The sequence below is a fragment of the Periplaneta americana genome, chromosome 10, assembly GCF_040183065.1.
Source record: "Periplaneta americana isolate PAMFEO1 chromosome 10, P.americana_PAMFEO1_priV1, whole genome shotgun sequence".
NCBI lineage: Eukaryota > Metazoa > Arthropoda > Insecta > Blattodea > Blattidae > Periplaneta > Periplaneta americana.
The window spans coordinates 67,590,503-67,611,178 of record NC_091126.1 but is presented as its reverse complement, the minus strand read 5'-3'; the positions used below and the strand labels follow the sequence as shown (position 1 = coordinate 67,611,178).

General features: G+C 35.0%; 1 protein-coding gene across 2 annotated transcripts in view; it reads right to left on the bottom strand.

Annotated features, from left to right (window-relative positions):
- cher (filamin protein cher) overlaps positions 1 to 19,964 on the bottom strand; it is a 1,020,924-nt gene extending 1,000,960 nt beyond the window's left edge. For both annotated transcript variants that reach the window (XM_069837665.1, XM_069837667.1), the window contains exons 1-2: positions 19,842 to 19,964; positions 18,882 to 19,286 (exon numbers count right to left, since the gene is read on the bottom strand). In XM_069837665.1, the coding sequence (XP_069693766.1) occupies positions 18,882 to 19,230 (349 nt within the window). In that variant the 5' untranslated portion in view covers positions 19,231 to 19,286; positions 19,842 to 19,964. The remainder of the gene's footprint in view (positions 1 to 18,881; positions 19,287 to 19,841) is intronic.
- Between the last annotated feature and the right edge of the window lie 712 nt (positions 19,965 to 20,676).

Below are 20,676 nucleotides of genomic sequence, written 5' to 3'. Positions count from 1 at the left end.
TTATGGTTATAAAACTGCTTCTATGCAAATTCGCCTACGCATAAAACGAAGAGATTAAAATTAATGATCGCTAATCATTCAAAGGAGACTTATTGCATAGCATTTCATACCGAGCTCAGTAAAAACTTAATACTGAAATCTCAACGAAAAGTAGAAAAAAATTCCGTCATATTTTTCTTGGGAAAGAGTGTTTTTGTGATGAGAATTATGATCTTCCAAAAGTCAGTATACTTTTCGTAATTAAAAAAAAAAGAAAGAACATGAGGGAAATCGATTTGGAGTTGACTACTAACAAACATTAATTTTCACTGAAAAAGTTTAAGTTTCATAAGAACCATTTCCAGATTGATATTCGTACAGTACCAGAAAAAAGTTTTGTCGCACAGATATTTTGTAAGTCCCAGAAAGAAAGCAGTGCGCATGATCAGACATACAACGAAACAAAACTAATTTGATTACCTCAACTAGTCCTCTTTTGAACCAGGTCGCTCGTCCTCTGATCATGCGCACTGCCTCCTTTCTGGGACTTATAAAATATCTGCGCGACAAAACTTTGTTCTAAGACTGTACATATATTCAATACGAAAAAATTCGCCCAAGGCTAATATTCATAGATATCCGCCCAATAGTTAAAAAAAAAGATGCATATAGAAAAAACAGCCGCATGATCAAACAATTTTTTCAATATTGATCAAATTGAATAGTGTATTTCTCTGAAGATATTAAAATTAGTTTATCAGACGTTCTGAACGTTTTTGTAGTCCTAAAGAGGACTCTGACTGGGCGCCATACTGGAATACCGTCCAGTAGCCCTCTTTCTACGTACGACTCGCGACATGATCATCTTGGCTGTCTGCGCATCGTGGACTTTGTTAATAAGAACCTAAACTAACCAAACTTAACCTTCGTATATGCAAGATGTGAAACCGGAGCACGAAGAGAGCTTTTAAATTTGATCTTGATTTGATGTGGAATGTACATTGGTTGCAAAAAAAAAAACCGGACCGACCCTTTTAGCCGATTTCAGAGCCTTGTTCACTCCAGAGCACGATAGACTGCTAACTAAGACTTTCGTGGTTCGAATCCTGCCTGGGAAGGAAACTTTTCTTTGTTCCTTATTCAAATTTATTACCAATACTTTTCAACTGCAGCGATATTTTACTACTTAATTAACTTATTATTCCCAGAACATGAATTTTACCAGCAATCGAAAAGTATTGGGAATAAATTTGAATAAGGAACAAAAAAAAGTTTCCTTCCCAGGCAGGATTCGAACCACGAAAGTCTTAGTTAGCAGTCTATCGTGCTCTGGAGTGAACAAGGCTCTGAAATCAGCTACAAGGGTCGGTCCGGTTTTTTTTTTTTTGCCACTACTGTACACGCGAAAAGAAATCCTGGAAAGGATCACGCTGGCACTGCATGAGAGGTCCGCGCATGCGCCACAGCCAAACTGTTGCTCCTCTTATCTTTACAATCCCTCCTCTCATCTTTACAATCATTCTCATACTCTCAGGCAGGAATCTGACAAGACCAACTGCACAGCGTTCGCCCTGGGCCACCTCTTCCCAGGTGTCTAGTACGACATATCATAGGACAATGGTGACCAACTCGCTGCACACGAGCAGTATGTAAGAGCAGATCATCCTACTCAAACGGTTAACGTTCGTTGCTTTTTTTTTTTCGCTCGGAGTGCACACATTGCTACATAAGAGCAACTGTGTTGGTCACCACTGCCCTAGGACGTCTTTAGACGCTTGGAGTGGGTCAGGCCACTTTTCGGCAATGATGCGTTTCGTCGTCTCCCACGCGTTTTCGATGGGGCTGAGATCGGCCTCACCAGGAGGACATTCCAGCTCCTCCACCTTCTTCGTCTTAGCCAGCCAACATTGCCCTACCTTGCCTTATGACTTGCAAACTGATTCTGCTTAAAACGAATAACCCCACTGGGATACATTTGTCGTACCGAAGGGATCATGACGTTTCTCAGAATATGGAGATCATGGACACGGTTCAGCCGATCATCTATCCAATGAAGATGTCCCATTTCCCGCGAGGACATCCACCTTCACAAAGACACAGATACGCGGTCGGGACTTGCACACTTCCACGTATTCTGCATTGTATTGGATCTCTGCGGACCGAAAAACTCGTACCAGCCCAACGTTTGCCGAAAAAAACGGACTCAAGTTTCAATCAACATTATCTTGAGCGAACGCGACCGGTAGAGTATATGGTCCTCGAGAGAGCCGCTGCTTCGCAGTCGCTCTTATGCATCTGAGGCCAGCGTCCTTCACACGGTTCTCCGCAGCCCTCGAACATCCGGGAAAATTACTGATGCGTTTCAGTTAGGTGAAATTGTGGAATGAATTTTCCCGAGGTCCACTAGAAGAGCGCCCTGAGCTTGGATTGAAACGCCACAATCCCAACTCTCGTTGACGAATAGAAATCCCTAAGACCCTGTACTGCGCTACCCAATGTCTGACTGAAATCCACAGCGACGAGATGCAACTTGAAATATTTACATTCTCGAATAAAGCAATCACCAGTTCACGAGCGGGCTGCCCGTGATCAGGCAAGATTACGTAATAAATCGCGATATAAATTAATGTTCTCTCCTGTCTTCGGACTGTTGACTAAACAACAACATACTTCCATGAACACTTGTTCAGTCACTTATTTGGCGACATATAAAATTAATTATATAATAACCTCTGAAAATTAATCAGACACTTTACAGTCTACTTAACTACCTAATTGAGTGTTAATTCATTCCAGCTTCTATTTATAGCTTCCCTGGATATATAATTCCAAGCATTTGCAATGTTATCTACTTCATCTTTTATAGAGTATTTCTATAAGAACTCACGGACATTTCCATTTGAATCCTCCTGCACTGAATAAATAGTCTGCGATATAGACACTTCTCGCTCTATCACGCCTGGTGCAAGGGCTGTATTAAGAAAGTGGTGTTAGGTGGTAGGAATCTACAAACTATATCACTATTATCATTCTGCAGGCAGACGTTTCTATTAAATGTGAACACCAACCAAAATGTACTTTCTATACACACGAGATAATTCTGCAAGTAAACATCTAAATAAAGGTTATTATCAATGCGTGCAGGAAGTACAGAAACTGCGTCCATCCTGTATAAGTCCAGAAGTAACTGTAAATTGACATTCTGGAAATAACAGTGAAACTGGAGAGCCGGTAACTCATTTAAAGTTAAGTTAACAGTTAGTATTGCTGATTACCACGCAATATATATAATACGAAATATTAAATGGTATGCAAAAATTCGAAAACAATTAATGAAATATCAAAACGAACTCTTTATTCTTCATTAATTTTCAGCAACAATAATAGCCGACATGAAATGTCGTCCCTCATAAATGTATTAAAGTTCTGAAATTAAAGTATACATTTTTTTTTTCGCAAAATTATTTTTGAAAGTCGAGATGTAAAATGTACGTTCAATAGCAGGATTAATATCACAAACTACTACTTTTACAAAGAAACAAGAAAGCATCACTAAAAAATTTTTGACATATAAAAATAATTGGTTTCAACATATCTGCAGGATATATAAAGTAAATAAATATCCATGGCGCTACAGCCCACGAAGGGCCAAGACCGACCAGCCGGCTGCTGGCCTCACGTCTACATGCCGAAGCAGAGGTGGACGATCATCCAACCAGTATGGAGGTATCTCTGGTTAGCACGATGATCCCCGCAGCCGTTATAGCTGATTTGCGAAACCGGATTTTCGCTATCGTAGCTTCCCAAGTACATCACGATGCTGGGTGGGCACCGGTCCTATAAACTGGCCTCAATTTCCTGCAGGATATATAGAGTTTCATAATCAAAACTATATAAAATAAACTATTGTAAAAGACAAACTGAATGACAAAAGGCTATTAACACTGGAACGAAAACAAGCAAATTTATTTCCAAAATTTGTTATGTTGTATTTTTTTGGTGGCGGTGGTGGTGGTGGTAGCAGTTGCAGTATCTTATTTTTTGCTAAAAACTATTAAAAACTTCATTCTACTTCCAGAATTATGTAGGCACGTTTTTTGTCCTTATATTGTAACTCAAGTCAGAAAGAGATTCTTCCCAATTTCTATTGCATTCGTGTCCAACTACAAAGGGGAAGTGAACAAAACTTCGTTCTACTGCTGCGCGGAAATTTCTATATTAGTGGATGCACTGCTACACACCTGTTACACAGGAAGTAAATATCGGTTATTGGGTCGGAATATTAATTGTTCATTAAAAATATCAGGTGTAAACAGCAAACGGTTATTTACTTACCGAAATTAAGAACATTCTAAAACCGGTTGATTTTATTTTCCAAACGTTTTGTTACCGATTAAATGCTACACACAATTCCCATGAAATTCTGTTTGATAAAGGGAGATAATGTTTCAATGGATGCCATCTAAATTTCTTCCATTGTATATTCGTAGATATCCAGAAACAAAAAAATCACAATAAGTTACGTATGTCAAGGGACTTAAGTCATACATTATTAGTAGCAACCGAATCCTCGAGCATCACACTCGTTCCGCATCATATTGGGGCATTAGGTGGAGATTTTATTTTTTCGGAAATCTCACACCAAGTAATTTTGTATTGTTTTTACTTCCGTAAATTCGTAGAGTTTCCCATAAAACCTCAAATCATACCAGTTTCCTACGAAACAAATTTGTATGTAAAAAAAATTCACAGTCGATATGCACTATCATCAACATTTTCCTGGGTTAGAACCCTACACCACTGCCATGGGCTCAACATTGAAGTATCCTCCACCCCGAAATTCAGTCAGATTATTACAAATCTTTGCAACTTGGAACGCTTAACGCCATGAAGTCCATCGAATAATGCGATAGCACGTTTGTCTATTGATTCAAGACTGTGTTTGGGCGTGGGTTCGAATCCCGCTCAGACTGATGATATGAGTGTATGTTTCCGAAATTTCCCCAATCTTAAGGCGAATGTAAGGTAATCCCATGGTGAATCCTCGGACTCATACCGCCAAATATCTTGCTATCACCAATTTCAACCAATGCTAGATAATGAATGAATGAATGAACGAACATGTATCAACTAAGAATTGGTTTTTACCTGGTGGAAGTTACAGATAAATGAATCGAAAGAGATAAATAAACAAAGAAATATAAATAAAACAGAAAACATACAGATGTAAAAATAAAATCACGAAGGTGATACAATGTCGTGAAATAACCTGCTGAAATATAAAAAGATAGAAAAAGGGGCGTTTTCTACGGACCTCTGGAGAAAGAAGTAAGGAAGACTAGTGAAGTGCTTTGTGTGAAGTGTAGCATTGCATGGGGCAGAAACATGGACATTACGACGTAGTGAAGAGAAGCGACTAGAAGCATTTGAAATATGGATATGGAAAAGAATGGAGCGTGTGAAATGGACAGACAGAATAAGGAACGAAGCTGTGTTAGAAAGAGTGGACGAAGAAAGAATGATGCTGAAACTGATCAGAAAGAGGAAAAGGAATTGGCTGGGTCACTGGTTGAGAAGAAACTGCCTTTTGAAGGATGCACTGGAAGAAATAGTGAACGGGAGAAGAGTTCGGGGCAGAAGTAGATATCAGATGATAGAAGACATTAAGATATATGGATCATATGATGAGATAAAGAGGAAGGCAGAAAATAGGAAAGACTGGTGAATGCTGGGTTTGCAGTGAAAGATCTATCCTTGGGCAGAATACTATGAATGAATTAATATAAAAAGGCACCGCTGAACCATTTCTGAGGTATTTGTATTTCCCGGGCAATAGGAAAGAGCCGCACATAAACACTATTTGTACGACGGCAAACCTACACAAGCGTACCACAGTAGATCTCCGCAAAGATCAATCCTGCATATACTAACGTAACAGTGTCTGCTTTTTACGAGAAAGCAATCCAACAGCATTGATGTCCGCGTGAATGTATACGGAAATTTTGCTCATCCAGTACCTGCGTTTTAGTGGAAAACAGAATGCGCACAGACGTGACTAATTAATAATCGTAATGGTAATAAGAGGGTGATTGTTATTACCATTACAAGAACATTTAGTAATATCTGCTGTAGTTTAAAGCATTCTTATGGGAAATTCGAGATGCGACTTCATTTCTAGGAATGCGGTTTTCATATTTCAGGAAACACGCAAATTAAGTAAAACAATCCCTGAATTTCAAATTATAAGATTTTAAATTTGTTCCTGATATTAATTTCGATACTAACATATATATATATAATATATATATATTATATTTATTGTGTGTAATTAAGTTACCACTGCCACCGGGTGTTTGCCCACTTGTAAATAAATAAATAAATAAATAAATAAATAAATAAATAAATGCATATATTATTTCAATGTAATCAAAGAAAACGACGGTTCATTGCAAAACGAAAATACAGCAAATTTTCATCTAAAAACCACCGTAACTAATGCAAGAATTACACATAGCAACCTGAATTTAAAAAAAAAAAAAAAAAAAGGGACAGGAGTGGACGCATTTCTTGCCATTAATTTATTTGCTTTAGGGCCGTATTCTTAATAGCAGTTTAAACTATAATTTAACTTACTGCAAGTTTGAACTGTGGTTTAAACAAAAAACCTATTCTCATGTTTAGTTTAACTGCCTTTCTTGGTTTAAACACTAGTTTACTTTAAACCACCAAGTTTGATAATTCAAATTATTAACCAGCAGCCGCAGAAGAAATTCACAATATAATGTAAAACCTAAAACTTAGTCTGGCATCTCGAATTGACGAAATCCGAGAAACAATAATAAACGTTTGTACCCATCTTCTAGCACTGCCAATGGCAGACATTTATAATTTATCTTTAGTCGCCCTTCCTTTCCTTTACTAATTCTAAAATTAATTTGCATTCCGTTTCCCTGAAATTTTTAGCCCTTTTGCTTTTTTTATCTTTATTAAATTGTATTTCATTTCTAACCAGCCATTATATGCCCACAAGCTAATAAATTTAACTGCCTGATTTCGGCCTTTTGTTTTTTTTTTTATTGTTCATAATGCATAATGCAATAATTTGAATATAATTATCATTATTTAATTTGTAATATATTTAAGAAAATATTGATCTTAAACGCAAGACAATATAAATTATTAAATTAATAAACAACAATTAACATATCATTTCAGTAAAGAACAATTAATCTGAAACACAGGATTACCAATTGATTGATTTAAACAAAACATCAAGGTTTAGGTTTAAGCAATAGTTTAAACTAATCTGCCTTCAAGAGAGAGTTGAAAATATGGAGCATGGTTTAAGCCAATGATGTCAAACCAAGCGCATTTTTCTGACCTTGAAGTCGTGCGCGGGCAGCAAGGGCTAAGTATGGAAAGAGGAAGGGTTGTGTATATGAATAAGCAACCTGTTGAATTAAGAAAACAGTAGTGCACAAACTTCAAACGGAACGTGAAATGTTATGTCATTATTTTTATATGGCTTCTTTCTGTTTAATATTATCTATATTGTCTGTAAAACAAAAGTACTAACACTGATTTCTTAATATTGCACTTGTGTTTTAAATCTTAATAACATAATAGAGAGTTAAGAAGGAATATTCACTTAAATTCCTTAGTAGTATAATATTATACTGTATTAAGTGGATGAAACACATCATTCATAAAGAAAGTGATATTCCAAAGAAAGAGAATGAGTATGACATGATAAGTTGGAATTTATATTGATGGTATCTTTAGCCTTACAAAAGTAAACAATAAACTAATCAAAACAGTATTACAGTATAAAGCAAAGTTACCTAGGCACTGTATCTGTTTTAATTATAACTAATATTACATAACAGAACTCTTATCGCATTATGCTTTTAAGGTGATATTTGTGAGCAACTTCCTATCATCAGAATATTAAATTATTTTCTCGAAATCTGCTGAAGCTATAGAGCTGACATTTTTACAACACATGGGCACATATCTTTTGCTTATGATGTAACAGTAGTTGCTTTGTTAATTCATTTCCTTACAAACAATTTCCATGCGAATATTTTCAAAATTTTCAATACACTATCTTCAGTAATACGTGTATACGGTATATTAGATTTACGAAAACATTCTGTAAGGCTACTAAATAAATAGGCCTATACATGAAAATTTCACTTTTCTATACGAAAAGTTGAGAAAATATTTCTTTTGAAAAAAAAATCAAACTTGTGAAAAATGAGCATTAAAATTAAAACTTACATTCTTATAATGCACTTATACTTCTCAGGAAAATCTAAAAATTAACATGGATACAGTTTTAATAAGTTCTCTTTCCTTTATCTATTGAATCAGTGCTGGCCATCCCTGAATATAGCTCGACCAAGCGGCACCTCTTTCGTCTGTCTCCTTTCCGCTGTAAAGCTGGGCTCTAAAGCGCGCGCGCTTGCTCCTGTGGGCATCAATTCACATGCCTGGTTTAAGCCATGGATTAAATTGGAAGCAGTTTAAATTAAACGCAGTTTAAACTACTACTGAGAATACGGCCCTTAGAAAACCGAAATTTTGAATCTCAAAATTAACGTGTTCTGCCATGATTCGAGAATTAAAAACGAAGAATTTACAACACGGAAAACATTTAACAACTAAACAATGCACACAAAAACTTGGGAGAATGGTGACATCTCTTCTTGACTGCGTTGAGTCAGCGCGTACGCCTACAGAGAAAAACTGCAAGACTACGCAAGTTATTACAGACAACTGGCAAACACGTGCATACATGAGCACTATTTTCTGTTCCTTTTTTGAGAGGGTGAACACGTGTTTTACATGCTGAGATTTTGTTTCTTTCAGAGAGTATTTATTACAGATATTGTGTATGTACAGGGACATCATTTTATTTTTTACTTCAATTTTTATTGTACCTGAGTTATTGAATGTACTTCACTCCCACCCCTTCTACTAATGAAGTTCCAACTGTCCTCCTCACACAACCGAGGCCGCATATAGTAAGCAGTACTGAGTTAGTGAGTATAGTACGTTCCAGAAAAATGTTCGCGTTTTCCAGTGACGAAAGAGCTTTCAATATTGAATCATATTTTCGCACAGGTACTGTCGTCCGTTTGCCTACGTTGCATCACGATTTCCCCCACCTGCTTCTGCTCGCCCCTCTGTAAAGATTAGTAATATTATACAACTATTACGTACGTAATATTATAAAACTATTTAAAATAACTTAAATAAAAGGGTCTCGTTAAGTAATTAAATATCACGTGATTTCCTCCCTTTCTACGATCCTACGACATAACCACTTGGATAGACAGTAGATAGCATGTTTGAGCAATTTTATTTATGCGGGTCGGGCAGAAGTGAAGATTGAATTTACAGTACGTAAGATACTCTTTTATAGAGTTGGTACAGAATTATTCCAACATAGTTACTAGTACGAAGGACGAAACTTGTAATTGGAATTAGATGCAATAGTCTATACTGCGATAATATGCACAAAAGAACTGAAGCCTGTATCGAAATGGTCACCATTTTCAAAAATTTGTTTAAATATCCATATTATGATTATTTTTCAATTTAACTTCATTTTCTATATTGTACGCTAATGTGCTGTAGACAGTATAATATGCACTGCATAATGAAACGTTCGCATGGATAACTCAGTTCGTGAGTAAAAACACTTATTGTTAATACTGTACTGTATTTTGATTAAAGAAAAACCTAATGAAAATTATCAAACTCAAAATTGCGATATTTCCTAGTTTACGTAAATGGGTGAACTACTTTTCTTACACCCTATACCTAGTAAAGTGATTTGTTTGTATTTTACGCCAGTATCATTGAACTCCAGTCGTGGAAGGGGGTAGCAAACTTTATTTCCGGTTCTCAAACGTTAATCCAAAGGTATAGCCAGGTTAATATTAAAAATGTTAGTAAAAATAAAATGATGTCCCTGTAGTATTCAACCTTACGTTCATTGCTTTCATGCAGCATTCAAGCCTATAGGTATATCAGAATTCCTCAAATTAAGTAGTGCATAGGGAAGCAACTTTATTTCACAGGCTAGGGGAGACTGTTGTACCTTTAAACACTTTTCACATTTTTTTTTTTTGGGGAAATGAAATTTTTTTATTGAAAAAAATGCTTGAAATAATTATTGAAGCTTCCTTTACAACTTACTGTATTAATTTTCCTGTTTTACAGATCTATTAAGGATGGAAAAAATAAAATGAAGGGATATGTAATGTGTTCAAAGGTGCAACATGTTCATGTACCTTGGAACATATCCTCTTGTAAGTTGGAACACATGGAATATAGATGGGAATATAGCTGTAAAAACTGACAATATTTAAAATGTTTTTGCAATCATAAACCAAAGTAGGCTGCTCTAATTGAGATTTTAATTCCTGGAGGAGCAATAACTGCTTCAACAGCTTTCTTCAAGGCATCCAGATCAATTGATGGCCTCTTAACTCCAGACTTACTTCGTGACATGATCTTAAAATAAAAGAAAAACAAAAACCGATAGTATCATGTACCTTGAAACATGTTCCATAGTACAAGATGTTTTGTGTTCAAAGGTACAAGAGGGTGCACGTTTAAACAAATATGGCTTCCAAAACTAGAGAGTCGAATAAATCGTGGAAATTGAAATATGTTACTACTCACCAGATGATAGGGAACACACTGTACTTGATTGATAGTAACAAATACAATCTGGTTTTGTGTTAGAAAACATATATCAATGAACGAAATGTTTACTTTTGGTACTAAAAAAATCTCTTGTTCACAGAACTCACATTTAGTAATAAATCAAACTACGACCAGAGCTACTTAACGGCTTTCTCTACAATCTACTTCAGTTTGAGTCCTCTAGGTAGCAGCAAAAGTTAAACAAAAAAAAAATGTTCAAAGGTACACTATGCTAAAGGTACAACAATCTCCCCTACATCTAGAATTTGAGAAATGTTCAAAGGTACACTATGCTAAAGGTACAACAATCTCCCCTACATCTAGAATTTGAGAAACATTCAAACATTCAAATTCAATGTCCTTTTACACGTATCTATCCTAGGATGAGACTCGAAAGTCAGTTTTGACACTCCTCAAAATACTATTTGACACTGACTGACATAATGAAGGAAACCACGAATGCCGTAATTCTTCACTTCTTCCCCGACTTATTATAAGATATTCTCAATTTCTAAATAAAGACCGTAATCTGGTTCTTGTAGTACGATGGTCGTTCCGAAAGTAATCTCTATTTATTTTCATGGAAACTACAACAGATACACAAAGCATAAAAATACGGTTAAATAGAGCAAGGTTTCAGCTACATACAGTTATTTTTTCACATAATCACCAACATTCGTTATGAATTTTTGCCAGCGATGAACAAGAGCCTGCATGCTGCGCTCGTAAAAATCTGAATCAGCAGAGGCAAGCCACTTTGTTACAGCTGCGATGACAGCATCATTCTCTGGAAAATGTTGCTGCCCACGTAATCCATCTTTCATAGGCTCAAAGAAATAGAAGTCTGAAGGCGATAAGTTCGGACTATACGGTAAATTTGATAGGATAATCCAGTCAAATTTTGCAACGTGCTCAGTGGTCGCGAAACTGGTGTGAGGCTTGGCATTATCGCGTTGGAAGCGAAAGGTTTTCTTCTCTGGCCTGACTCTAGAAAATCAGGCTTTCAGCTTAGCTAGAAATGACAGTTTCTCCAGGCTTCAGGTATAAAAAAATCACATCCCGCCTATTCCAGAAGGCTGCCATTTTCGCCACTGTTGATATTCACGGTCTCACTGATCGTATCAACTCTGTGGTCTCCGTACGCCTTCAGCAAACGTCGATGGATGTCAATGGTGCAATTTGTTCGGCAGTGAGGAATTCAGCAATACATCTGTTTCTTAAGCACCTCTATGTCAGATGCCATTTTCGTAGATTGCACTGCTGCCACTATCTGTCGCACGACAATCAATCTAACAGGACATTAGCGTGAATGTTCAACCTTTACTGCAACGCCACAAACATCCGGCTCAGACGTTACAGGTCAACACAAAAGAATAGGAGGCATTACTTTCGGAACGACCCTCGTACATTCCCTACTCGAAGCCAATTTCTCCTTTAGTAGGTAGTCTGTATCAATGCACTAACTTCTAATCATTCTGTTAACATATAAATACTGTCTACACATTCCACATCAGAACATACAGTAGATATCACACCACATACGTAACAATTAATATTATACTCAATATCAAAAAAATGTCTTCTAAATTCTTCAATGCTGCAGGATTCCCATACGTCCGTAAAACACGGGAAAGTTCCTTTTTTTGCTTGTGTGTCCCAATTGTCCAGAAAACCTCTTTCGGGACATTTTTGTCCCATACGCGTATTTAAAAAATAGTAGTAAAAAAACTGGGAATATCAACTTGTATTTTTTATATAAATATCACTGCCAATCATTATTGATTAAATCTCTACATTGGGCATAACACTGAATATATACAATGTTCTTAAAACAGTTCATACTATGAAGCAAACTGCTACCAGATCAAACATTGCTGAATTTCACTTGTTTGATAAGATCATATTGTGAAAAATATTCTGAATTCCAAATGAAACAGTGAATTTATTGAAGGACATTCTTAAATCAAAACATTTAGATGAAGTCTGGGTTGGTATCTTCAAAAGCGTTTATGAGAAGCTCCCAAATTTTAAAAAAGTAATGGAGTTCATTATGTTTAACCTGGTCCAAACGCAAATGCTGAAAGATTGCTCTCCAGCATGTACTCACTGTGCACTGACGAGAAAAAAAGTTACATATGAAGATAATAAAATCAACGCCTATTATGAAACCATTTTTCCAGTGAGGATTGTGTTGCATTTTATTACTTCATGCCTCAGAACAATTGTTAAAAGAAATTCATTCTTCAGAAAAGTACTTTACAAGTGACTGACTTATAACAGTGTATCATCAGATTAAACTATTTGTAAGGCAATTCATGTTTTTCAATTTATTCTTTAAGTAATTTATTTTCAATAGCAGTGTCTAATATGATTAAATTGTATTGTTTTAATTTGTTCAAAGACAACATGGATAAGTGCAATGAAAAATGCACACAAAAGCTCATTTTCTTTTAAATCAGTGCTGAGTCCCGTATATTTTTCTGGTGTTTCTGGAAACCCTATCATGATGATCAGCACCCTGCAGTACTGATGAAGGAACCATGTTCTCAAACTTTTGACTATGTACTGTGAAAACAGTCACCCAAAATTAATTTCCTGACTTAGCTCTTTCTCTTGTGCATGTAGAGTGGAGACTAACTTACTCAACATGTACATTCACAGACAAAGAGAATTATAAACATGTACTGTTCTGACTTGAGGAAAGTTCGAACAGTTTGCTTAAAAAAGGAACTGAATATTTTGCACACAGAAACAAAAACATTCAGATTCTAATCAATATTTTTTTTATTAATTGTGTTTATTATTGTCTTTATTGAGTGTAATTAGTTACCACTGCCACCGGGTATATAGCCTACCCATTGCAGTGTGAATAAATACATACAATATGTGACATTTTTGAACTCAATTTTTTTATTATTATGACAGGGTTTAATTTTTCTTTCCTCTCTCTTCCCATCCATAAAAACAAGGGAAACACTACTCATAATAATAATAATAATAATAATAATAATAATAATAATAATAATAATAATAATAATAATAATAATAAATTTATTCAAATCCTCAATCATATGATTTATCAATCTGCAAATTTTTTTTATTTGCTAATACATCTTGAAAAATATATTCATGAACGTTTTCGCCTGTACGGCATCATCAGATATTCAAAAGTTTGACTAAATCTAAACATAAGTCCATTAAGTTATACACAGTAATATGCATAACAGTGGTTTAACGATTATGCATATTACTGTGTAAAACTTAATGGACTTTTTTAGATTTCCTCAAAATTTTGAATATCTGATGATGCCGTACAGGCGAAAACATTCACGAATATCTTTTTCAAGATGTATTAGCGAATAATAAAATTTGCAAATTGATAAATCATATGATTGAGCATTTGAATAAATTTATTGTCTTGAATACATTTATCTGAAAATCAAAAATGAATTGTAAAATCTACTCATAATACTTTGTATGGGCCCACCCAGTCCAGCCCATTCAATTCTGAACTAAAATCCAAAACTGAGCCTGAAATAGTTTTCAAAAGTATTATGCAAACCCAATAAAGCATACAAAGAGCTAGGTGGATGCTAAAATTAGGTTGTTAAGAATTTTACTTCTGGAAATTCCACTGTGTCCTGGAACTCAATATTTCAGAACTAACTTACATACTACAGGTTCCAACATGAGGGCAAATAGTTATGACCAGAAGGGTAGTCTATTCTGTTGGGCTGGTTATGTGTGGCTACTCCAAACAACTGAACTCAGTAACGATAATCTTAGGCACAGGAACAAGGATATTAATAATAATATTAGTAAATCAACTTGTGTAAAATGTAAAAATTAGTAGCTACTCAATGGCTATTGCTGACCTATGCTGTCAACTTTTTAATCTGTACTGATCAATTTACGTGGACAGACAGAATAAGAAATGAAGCTGTGTTGGAAAGAGTGGGTGAAGAAAGAATGGTGCTGAAACAGATCAGGAAGAAAAAAAGGAACTGATTGGGTCACTGGTTGAAAGGAAACTGCCTACTGAATGATGTACTGGAAGTAATGGTGAACATGTGAAGAGTTCGGGGCAGAAGAATATATTAGATGACAGACGACATTAAGATATACGAATCATATGTGGAGACAAAAGAGGAAGGCAGAAAATAGGAAATATTGGAAAATGCTGGGTTTGCAGTGAAAAATCTCCCTTTGGGTAGAAAGCCATGAATGAATCAATCAATTCATGGCTTAATGTGGTGTAATGTTGCTATGGATGCATTATTAAATTAGGAATGAGATGTGTGGCTTGTATACAAGTATTTACCTTGTGAACGACAAATATTTATATATATATATATATATATATATATATATATTTTTAGGAATTGTTAGCCTCTTGACATGCTTCTTTTATTAAAAATAAAATGTTATCACGGACTGAGAGAATGCCCGTAAAGATATTTAATTCTTCTAATTCTCTGCACCCAAACCAAGAAGCATTTAAGGATTACAGCCCAAACTGGCAGGCTTGGCCCATGCCCACGACCTCTAGTCGAGATACACTGTGGTAAGTTCCTACAAAACACTGAGTATGAACTATTAGAAAAAATCATTAAATTTACTATAAATTTTTTAATTTCTGATGTTATCCAATGCTCATTAATAAATGATTTTAGAAACTTGCATACCCAGCATACAACGATTAGAAAAAATTTAATTCATATTGCATAATCTTTATACAAGTAGAGATAATGTTGTGGTATTAAAATTTTTTAAACACTAAAAATGCAGAAATTATAAAATAATTACCAAGCTTAATCCCTGATTAAATAAATAATTTTTCATTTTGGAAGTTCGAAAAATATTGTTTTAGCTAATTGTGCCTTAAATAAATTGTTACTTACAATCTATAATTCACAAAATTGTTATAATCACAATGCTGGCAACTCATAGTTCCATATCTATATATCCATGGAAAATAATGATGCTGACTGATTACAAGAGAGTGGTAAGCTTTCAGAAACAAATAATTAAAATTATTTTCAACCAGTCACAGTAGGCCCTACCTACAATTTTTAGGAAATGCATTTTTGAGGATATACTTTTTGGAATTGAAAAAATAATAATGTAATAAAATTATTTTATTCAAAGAAAATCTCTGTGAACATGGAAGGTAATCATAACTGAAGTCCATATATTATTATTATTATTATTATTATTATTATTATTATTATTATTTCAGATAACTGAATATTTACAAAAGAAAAAAAGGTGGGGGTCAACCTCAGTGACGAGAAAATTTGGCTATTCTCACTGCATGAAACATTGCAAAAGAAAAAGGATGTCAATCATTATCCCTACAATTTCAGAGAATTTTTCATCGATTACAGATATATTTCAGATGCTTTTCTAGTGAAAATAGATGGCGAAAGATCAACTTTCAAAATATTATTTGCTATAAAAGAGAAAATTAAATTTTCTGTAAGTAACTTAAATGGGCTTTAAGGAAAGTCCTCAGAAACTTAGGTTTCAGGTGGAGAAAAGTGAATAATCGGCATATTCTGCTGGGAAAACTGTTAACTCGGAATATGAGTCTCTCATATTTATGTAGCCTAAAAATGAACAGGCAAGAAAGGTTGACTAATCATATGTACATATAAAACCTAGCCTATGTCACTGGAAGGCATAGTAAGGAACACCTTATTTCTGCATTATGAAACTGATACATAATTCAAACACTTAAAAATACTCATTATTTCAGTACTTCTCTTTTCTAACTGAACATTATTTTTCGTATAAGGCTGAGAAAAATTAATTTGGCTGTCTCATCTAAAATGAACACCCTGGAGTTCAACTCCAGCCCTAAACAAATTCTGGGATGGTGAACTTGACCAATTTCACCTTAAATGACTATGAAAGAATGTGTGGTTCACAGAACTATATAATACCAAGTGCTACATCCCTTCAATATAATTTCAGATTCAGAATCATGTGTTTGTTTTATTCTAATCCAGTTTGAAATGAACACAAAGAATGTGGAGGACGGGGCCAGGCATTGAGAATTGTCCACTCCACCTTATTTCACCCTTTCTGTTTAATCCAAACCAGATCAAAATTAACTTAACATGACTGGACATTACAGGAACTATATTGAAGCACTGTACCAAGTTTTGGAACCTACTGAATATGAATACATTAAAAAATACAGAATTTTACCTCTATATAGAGTCTACCTTTAATCTATAGTAACAAAATTTAGTCATTTGTGAAGTCAGTCAAGTTAGTAATGTCTGCCTAGCAAGTTGCAGATACAGATAAAACTCTCTAGCATTTGTCTATTACGACACCCAGACTCAGGAGAGAATAAACCTGGATATCTTCAGTACCCTATGCAAAAAGAGTGACAGTATAATAAAAACCTGAAGTACTTAGAATTTAGAACTTAAAATGCTACACACATAACACTAGTTTCATAACCACACATTGCTATGGGACTGGAAAATTATTGCTTACTAATTGGTTAGTTTTTGAAGCACTATCCCAAAACTTGTTTAGGAAACTTTGCAATCATAAAAATTAATTCACTCATCACTAGTCATCATTAATAATGTTGAGAGTAGTAATATTTGGTAACCATCACGAAGATAATCGAAAAGTGACATATTACGTAAAGATAACTGCATAGAATCCTGTCAAAGACACTTAAAAATAATTTATCTTAACAATATACAGTTAATGAGTTTCCATAATTATGACTTCCCAAGTACTAGACCAAGATTTAGTAAATTTCAGTTTACTTGAATTAGAGCGGTTTTTACAGTAAGTAATCTAGAATTCAGGGGCCACTCCACTCGTATTGAAACACAGCTTAGGCTTTCTCATGAATTTCAATGTAACTAAGGTACTAAAAACATGCTATTCTAAAACACAAATATGCTTAATTCTACTGATTCCAATCCTAATAACAATTTATAACAATAAATACCCTTAACTGTATGGACTTCAAATTCATTAATAATATTGTTGAGGTTAAGTACCACACAAGCTTCGGCCCCCGTATCCTAGACTTGTACATTAACCTCACTGAAACTTCCATCATCACTTTCGACGTACAGGGTAATTGGAATATAACCTCTAAGTACTTAATATATTTAAACACGAAGAAACTATTTGTCTTAAGTAGGTGGTATTTGTAGTATATGTCTACACTTATGAAGTAAGCATAAAAACTTACTACTAGTGTAGTAAATCGAAACACCATTAGGCCTAGTCTCTCAATTCTGACAATACAGTAAAAGTGAGGTTATGAATGGCTAGCTTGGTTATTTTTATTCACTAACGAAAAGTTCCAATGTGATTATAGATAACGTAAACAGTTAACTCTTTTAACACGTTATGTATTATTTGTTTTTGTAGCAAACATTATAAATACCATAATGTGTAATTTTCTCCACGTGTTTGAAGGAAAACAACTAGCTTGAAGTGTATGCAGAAATACAAACAGAAACCCGTTATTCTAAAAAAAAAAAATGTGTTACTGAACGATAGTGCAATGTATATGGAAAAAAAGACCACACAGATATCGATCTCATTTGCCAAAATTTTTGGAATTAATTGTGACATGCACACCAATCAAACAGGACGGTGCACAGAAATCTTGGCCAATCATTTTAATGAGAAATACTTTTTAATCTTAATATACTGTGACCTAATATTTTATTACAGTCGGCTTTAACACTGCTCAGCAATCTCACATGCTCGGCGTTTACAAGACCACGCCCTCAAATTTCTGTACTGTGACAAGTACTTAAATTTTGAAGGTCGTCTACATACAAAATTGAAAATTGTGGGTGGGATTTTACACTGAATGAAAATGTGACGTCTGACACTTTTTACTTAACATATAATAAACCGGCGAAATATTAGACAGTTTTGAACCAATGACTTCAGAAAATGGGACACTCATGATAACAGTCACATACCAAAGCTCATCCCGTCACTTGAGTTTAGCCTCTTGCCAGAGCGATGGCAAGATACCAAAAACATTTACAAAAATAGGCGCCACTTCTCCAGTGTTTGGTACATTGCCGACCCCACCTTTCTGACCACGTGGCTTGCAAAAGCGCGGCATGGGAAACCTACTTGGCGCAGTATGAAATGTCAAGATCAATATTTCGTGTACTCACCGATATTCACGATTCGTATAGACTCATCATCCTCCAGAAACTTGAGCGCCACGGAGACATTCTCGAGTTTCTGCGACCGGAAAGTTGGTCGTTTGTTATGTTTTGGTAGCCGTTTGCCGGATAACACTTCAATTAGGGTTATAAGTCGTAAGCCATCACATAAATCCGTTTCCAAGTTGCCAATGTGTTTGTTAACAGTTTTCAAATGTTCATTCGCCCAACGAGTGAAGGTATTTTGTTGGATACGTTTCCATTGCGCGTCTTCTGCTAGTTCACGTTCCGTTGCAACCATTTCGTCTTGTTCATCTGTACTGCAACTCTCTGCTCCTGCTTCATTATTATTATTCATTGTGTACGAGTGATAAAAACGCCACCTGGTGAGGAAATTCTAGTACCACACTGCGCCTGTAGATATGCAACAGGGCACGAAATTAAACACCAACTCTTCTCTTTAAGAAAATGATGCACTATGGCTAAAAAAATTCTTACAAAATTAAATAAAATTAAAAGCCAATATTGGATCTTGAACTTTGATATGTTAATGCTACTATAATTATTTTATTTTACCAGCAATCCTCTCTTCTTTTTATCAAAATTGTTAACACAAATTAGTTATAATTAACTAAAAATTCAACATTTCATTAAACACTCCAAAAAATATTTAAACTGTAATTTATATCTATCATTTCTAAATTAACTTCCTTTTAAATATGATTATTCCATAACTGCAATTTAAAATATAAGCTTTCTGATTAAGTTCCAGAAACAACTATATTGGATAACGACAATTTCTATTATTTCTTTTCCCTAATTAATTAACTTGTTTTAATATTGATACGGGAAATTCAAGCGCGGCATAGCATGCCTGTTCAAATAACAGGGTCAGTGACGAAAACGCAGCCTGGTGAGAAAAACATTAACAACCACTGTGTATAACTGCGCCTGAAGAGTATATACTACCGGCAATTCAAGCACTAAATCCCAACACTTCAACTGAGCCTTAGAAGCAACTTGACTGTATTTCCTTTTTTTCACCACAATACTTTTCGAACTTGCTCCCTCACCGTCTTCTCTTCGACTAAGCTACACCGATCAGTCTGTGCTAAGAATAGCTAGAATGTTTTCCCCCCTTCAAGACAGTATAGAAGTGGAGGGGGGTGTTTTGCTTAAAGTCGGTTCACAACTTTTCGTAGTGTAAGGAACGTTATCTTTCGAGAACATTTATCATGTAACATCCTATTTAATGTAGTTAATAACACAATGTTTAAATACAGATTATTTAATTGTGGAAGTAGTCAATAATAATATTAAATTACTTTAGTAAAATAAATCTATGACCACACTACTACGCGTACCAACAATCTGACTACTAAATGGGGCACATATTCTTCTACCAAAATTGCTAAAGCCATATTTTCCAAGACGTATCTTACCTGTCTCGTGTTGTAGAAGTTTACTTCTCTTGTGATTTCTTACGTTATGTGTTGTGAATCGGCCTTTAATCTCTGTATACACATGCCCCAATTCCATATACCCCCCCTTAGACCATTACATCCCAATAAGGAATCGAACCTCGCATCTGAAATACTGACAGTCTGTTCCCATTTGAGTAATGTCAGCTTTCACTCGAGTCTGGTTCTTATTCCATGTATGGTAAGAGCTTCGGTGTAGGGATTATTCATTGACAATGTTTCAGATAAAATATACAATTTACTGCGGTGAGACAGCGTGTGTACTCAAATCTTTGCAGAAGTTGAGTCTACCATAAACATATAAAAATGGAGGAGTCTTTTTA